Source organism: Camelina sativa, chromosome 9, assembly GCF_000633955.1.
Source record: "Camelina sativa cultivar DH55 chromosome 9, Cs, whole genome shotgun sequence".
Lineage (NCBI taxonomy): Eukaryota > Viridiplantae > Streptophyta > Magnoliopsida > Brassicales > Brassicaceae > Camelina > Camelina sativa.
The window spans coordinates 15,611,295-15,618,095 of record NC_025693.1 but is presented as its reverse complement, the minus strand read 5'-3'; the positions used below and the strand labels follow the sequence as shown (position 1 = coordinate 15,618,095).

Here is a 6,801-nt window from a genome sequence, read left to right as displayed (position 1 = left end):
TCAAGCGTGGTTATTACGATTTTCACAATGGATAATGATAAGTTTGTGTTGTTTTAAAGAAACTAGATATTCACCAGCGGTACACCGCGAGACTATTTTTTTTATAAAAGAAAAATGTAATTTGTTTTATATATATAACTAATAGATAATTTGTATTTTTAAAAAATGTACAACTTTACAAATATACAAATATTAGTTAGTATAGAAATTAGAAAGTATTTTGTTAGTTGGTAAGAATTCCTACGTGTACAAAAAGTAGAAATGTTATATCGACTGCTAATACTTAACTATATATGTTTTATTCATATATTTATAGAAAATAGATGTTATATTTATAAAATATAAATAAACCAATAAACTAATTGACCTGTGGTTCAACCGGTCTGACTAATTGACCCAGCAATCCGAAAGACTTCCGGTTCATCTTCCCGGTTCACCTTCACCTTCCTGTATGGAGAAAATATTGTTTTGTAAAATTGAAAACTTAATATTAATTAAATTAATTATAAACTTAATACTTAATGTTAAAGGGAGTGGTCCCGATTGTTTTGGAAATTTTATTAGTACAGAAAATCTTGTTTCCAAATATCAAAATTTAATTTTAATTAATTAAGTAAAAATTAATTAATAATTAATGATAATGATATGGTTGTAAATAAGTTGCAATTCCAAGATTTATTTGCTAAATGTCTCCAAAAATGTATATAGAAGATTACAAATGTTCTTTCTAGAACTCTAACTTATCATACAAAGAGAACATATCATGTCATGATGTGATAACATATCTATTATATATATTAGGATATATCCCGTGCTTAAAGCATGGGTCAACATTTTAAAAAAAATTTATAATATAATAATAATAAATTATTTTTATTTTTTAAATTATTTTGTTTGAGATAATATTTATTTTTAATTATTATGTAAATTTATTAGTCTATTTGAATACTAATTATTTTAGAATATTATAGTTTTTTTATTTTTGACGTAGTATTACAGTTTTATATTGTTTATTTGTTGTGTTTGCATCATATTTTGTGAAATATAAAATAGTAATTTTAATATTATAATTATGAGTAAATAAAAATTATTAATTTATCATCTATATAAATTTAGTTTTACCAACCACCAGTGTGGAAAGTAAAACACAAATTTTCATACATTGAATAATATATCTTTGTTTTAAAACATTCAAATCACAACATATGCAGAAAAAAATAGAGAATTTGTTAAAAATACCTTTTTGATGTACATTTTTTAAAAATACTCCCTTTTTTGGCTATTTTTATTTTTGCCTTCATTTAATTTGTAATTACTATTTTATCCGTAGATGAAAAATATTTTATTCAACAAAAAGAAAAACAAAATTTTCTGCCAAAAAATTTCCGACATATTTTCCGCCAAAAAAATTTCGAAAAAGAATTTCCTGCCAAATTTTCAAAAAATTTTGATAAAAACATTCGACAAAACAAAATTTTGGCGGGAAAAAAATTTACAAGGTTTTTAAAAGGTTTTTATAAGGTTTCTACCTTATAAACATCTTGTAAACGCTTTTACAAGATTTTTAAAAGAGTTTTAAAAGGTTTTAAAAGGTTTTTTAAAAAACATTTACAAGGTTTTTATAAGGTTTTTAAAAGGTTTTCAAAATGTTATTTAAAAAGTTTTTAAACACCTTGTATGTTTTTTTAAAAGCGTTTACAAGGTTTTTAAAAGGTTTTTAAACACCTTGTAAACGTTTTTACAAGGTTTTTATAACTTGTAAACGCTTTTACAAGGTTTTTATATGGTTTTAAAAAGGTTTTCAAAAGATTTAAAAAGGTTTTTGATTTTAAAAGCGTTTACAAAATTTGACGGGAAATTGTTTCGATTTTGGCGGATTTTTTTTTTACGGAAATTTTTTTTGATTTTGGTGGAAATTTTTTCATTTTTTGGCGGGACATGTTTTTCGATTTTGCTGACTGTACATTTTTGTCATCACTCAAAGAAACGGTAATTTGGTTATTTTGTACATAAAAATGTATAGTTTTAAAAAATGTCATCATGGAAGGGTATTTTTAAAAAGAGATATGAAAAAGGGGCATAATGCCCCAAAAAAATATGCATTTTATTAATTATAAGGGTTATATGAAAGTTCTAAATAATTTGTAAATAAAATAAAATAAAGATGATAGGAGAATCATAAATTGAAATCTTAACAAAATCTTCGTATATAGTTATTAAAAATAATTGTATTGTATACTTAGATATAAAATCTTAGTTTTTAAAATTCTGATTGGTTTATATATTCTAAAAAAATAATTAGTAATTTCGTCCATAATTTATTAGGAAGAGAAAATATTTTTTAGATTATTTAATATTTGATATGTGACTGTTTTTTATTTTTAATTTAATTATATTTATTTAAATTAGTTAATTAAGCTTAATTATTTTTTTCTAATGGCAATTGAATGTAAATTTTTTACACATTGTAAAGTTAGTTTTATATTTGTACTTCTCAATTCAAATAGTAGGATATATATCTTTTTGAATTTAGAGAACAACATATATTTCGTATTTCAAAATTTTAATTTTTAAATAATAGAATCAATTGATACATCTTAATTATTGTGAAAAGGTATTTCCAGCTGTGGACAAAATAGCTAGCAATTATTAAAACAATATAAACACAATTGTTTTCACACTCGAAGTCGAAACCGATTGAAAATTATAAAAGGGATAAAAACCTTATGGTTTTTCTTATAAATTTTTTTTTTTGATAAGTTAACTGAGAGTCTGAGACCCTCTCTAACAAAGAGTGAATCTTCTTCAATAATAATCATGAGTCAACTGGAAAAAAAAATATATATATATCATGAGTCATTCAATATGACCAAGTTATCTTAATTTATCTTATCTTTTCTTCTCTTCTTCTTCTTCTGTCAGAGGTTAAAGTTACATCTTTTATCTGTCAGATAAGTCCAATTTATGAACTTTGTCATGTTTATTAGAGATTGTGAACATGCTTGGCTTGATGGGTTTTTTGTTCACATGTTTTTGTTCTAGGTTATACTTATACATAAAGCTAATATACCGAATTGAAGCTTCGTTTGGAGAAAATAAGGGTATGGGCTGCTTATGATGATGATGGAATGCCACGGTTTTATGCACTGGTGCATAGTATTGTCTTTCAAGAACTGTTCACGCTGTGTATTTCTTGGCTGGATATGACGAACTATAAAGAACCAGATACAATGAAGTGGACTGATTCTGGGTTTTATAAGACAAGCGGACGCTTCTCTATTTTAACACTGAGTCTCTCAACGCATTCTCACATAGAGTCAAGCGGACAAAAAGATGCGGAAGGATTTGTTCACATCTATCCACGGAAAGGTGGTGTTTTGAGCTCTATCACAGATTCACAGGTCAAGAAGGTGAAAATCTTCCTAAAGATTTCTTGGAGCTCGATCTAGCAGCTTTGTCACCGCCATAGAACATGAGCTTGTTATCATCAACAGGTGGATGGGTTGGTTACTTTTCTTATGACACTGTCTGTTATGCCGAAAAAAGAAAGCTACCATTCTTCACGGCTCCGGTTGATGACCGGAATTTACCAGACATTCATCTTGGTCTTTATGATGATGTCATTGTCTTCGACTTCGATCACAGTTAAAAAAGAATATATTGTTTGTATGGAGGAGTAATCATAGGACCTGATTTGATTACGATCTTTATATATGTTAACTGTATATATTATCGTTTAGAAAGAATTACTCAAATATTATTCAAAAGTTGGTTTATTCCTCATATCTAACAATCTAATGAAAATTACTCAAATGTTTAGTGCCTGGGTGTAATTACAATTTATCTCTTGGATTTAGTTTTTCGATTTTGAGTAAAAAAAAATACACATCAGCAAATTAAAATACACATCATTTTCGATTTTTCACGTCACAACCCGAAAAAAAAAAAAAAACCTTAATGGCTGAGTTATAGTATTTACGGGAAAGGAAAGGTCTCGTCGATTCATATGACAGCTGAGTTACAATGTTTTGTGGCTGAGTTATCACAAGAAATAATCTGAAAGCAAACAGTTTATTTATATTACTTAACGGCTGAGTTATTGTATTTATGGGAAAATGAAAGGTCTCGTCGATTCATATGACGGTTGAGTAATAATGTTTTGTGGCTGAGTTATCACAAGGAATAATCTGAAAGCGGAAAACGAAAGGTCTCGTCGATTAATATGACGGCTGAGTTATAATGCTTGACGTTTGAGTTATTGCACAAAATAAAACAAATGTATTATAATAATACTGCATCGGACAAGTTTTTGCATTGTGCCCAACTTGTTTACATCGAGAGCATGCATTTAGCTCATGGCTAAACACATCCAATCCGTAGTCTTCAAGAACAAGCTCCACAAGCTTGTCGTGTGTTGTGCCTCCATCTATCTGCACAACTATACATCCTCTTTCGTCGGTTTTAAATACATATCTCTGTGTCTTTACCCAATTACCGGCAACAACTAGTACCGGAACTGGGTCCATGAAAGATAATGAAGAACAAGGTGAAGAAGAAGTATAAGAACAAGGTGAAGAAGAAAGTGAAGAAGAAGTAGAATAAGAACGTAAATAGTTCACTTAATAACTAGTTGAAGAACAAGAGTCGAACGACGTTTCGCATTTCCAGAGAAAAAAATGATGACATGGAATGCTGACATGGATATTGCGTCCGACGTGGCAAGTCAGCCATCAAACAAATAATAACTTAGCCTAAATAAAACTCAGCCATCAAACAAATTATAACTCAGTCACAACATGAATAACATTACAGTAATTAAAAAGGAAAAAAATTGCTGTCAAATTCAGCCGCTTCATCAACTGAAAATATGTAATTCAGCAGTATCGTTTAATAAGTCAGCCATAACTGAATAACATTCTAGTAACTAATCTTGTGCTACTAAGTCAGCCGTGAAATGGCTGAGTTGTACGATAAGTAAGCATATCACGGCTGAGTTATAGTTTTTAACCATAACTCAGCCGTAACAACATCTCATAAGTCAGCCAGTCGGAAAATGGTAATTCAGCCGTGTCATAGTGATAACTCTTGGCTTAGTTATGCTCTAAGTCAGCCTTCCGCTCTTACTCAAATGTTTTTTCCATAACTTAGCCGCAACATACCTATAACTCAGCCGCAACATACTTCTGTAACGGCGTTACGGCTGAGTTATGGTTACACGTCAGCGATTTCTGACATGGCGTCTAACGCGGCAATGGCATTTTTGTAATTACAATTTTTCCAATAACATAAAACAAGGGCACGCTGGATATTTTAAAAATACCCGAAATATTCTAGTAATAAAATCTTTTTCTGTAGATTCTGGTAATATTACATAAAATGTATAACATTTGAGTAAATCTCCCTATCATTTATTCTCAATAACTCTTGTACAATAATACCCTAGCTTAGTCCTGTGTCTATATATATATCAGTTGTAATACATCAATAAGAATTATCCTTCGATATACAAATCCTATATGGTATTAGAGCAGGTTTATAAAACAAATTTCTTTTCTCTTCTCCATGTCGGATTCCTCCTCTCCTATGATGTCTGATACCATCATCACAAACACTAATCACACTCTTCTTCATATCAATATGACAAATGTCACTAAACTTACTCCCACAAATTATCTCATGTGGAAGCTTCGAGTTCATGCCCTTGTTGCTGGTTATGGCCTTGTTGGTCATCTTGATGGTTCAACGCCGGCTCCATCTCCCACTCTCACCTCCGAGACTGTCGTCTCTGACAATCCAGCCTTCGTCAATTGGCAACGTCAAGAAAAATTGATTTATAGTGCTCTTCTGGGTGCTATCTTGCTTAATCTTCAGCTAATCCTCTCTCGTACAACAACTTCCTCTGAGATCTGGAGTACTCTTGCGGAGATATATACTAAGGCGAGTAGAGGACACATTCAACAGCTGAAAGATCAGCTACAGACATGGACTAAGGGATCTCATACTATCGAAGAGTATCTCCAAGGTCTTACCACCAGGTTTGACACTCTCGCTAATATGGGTAAACCAATGGATTATGATGATCAAATCGACTTAATTCCTGCAGGTTTACCAGAGGACTACCGTCCTATTATCGACCAAATTGAGGCTCGTGATGTCTCTCCTACAATTCCATATGTTCACGAGAGGTAGCGCACTCGAGAAGCCAAGCTCATGTCCAAAGCAACGCATTTTACGCTACCTATGACGGCCAATGTAGCGACTCATCGTTCTGCCAACAACAACAACAACAACTATCGCAACAATACTCAACACAGGAAGCGTTCTAACAATCACTGGCATTCCTCTTCACGATCTGATCATCGTCAGCCTCGTCCATACTTGGGAAAATGTCAGTTCTGCAACGTTCAAGGTCACTCTGCTCGGAGGTGTCCTCAGATTCAGAATCATGCGTCTCTTTCTCGCCCACCAAACAAGAATCATTTCACGCCTTGGCAGCCGCGTGCGAACCTTGCTTTAGGTTCGCCCAATAACTCTGATCTGTGGATGCTGGATTGTGGTGCTACACACCATATCACATCGGATCTCCAAAATCTTTCTATGCATCAACCATACTCGGGCAATGATGAGGTCTTCATCAGTGATGGTTCTGGTTTGAAAATAACTCATCAGGGTTTGACGACTTTGCCTTCGCTTACTCGATCTCTTGCTTTAGATAATGTCTTATGTGTACCCAACATACACAAAAATCTTATTTCGGTCTATCGTTTATGCAATTCTAATCAAATTACTGTTGAATTTGCT

The 6,801-nt window shown here is 31.6% G+C and overlaps 1 protein-coding gene across 1 annotated transcript; it reads left to right on the top strand.

Annotated features, from left to right (window-relative positions):
- On the top strand, window positions 5,638-6,189 carry LOC104715319. The gene has a single exon (XM_010432735.1). The coding sequence runs from the start codon at window positions 5,638-5,640 to the stop codon at window positions 6,187-6,189; it is 552 nt and encodes a 183-aa protein (XP_010431037.1).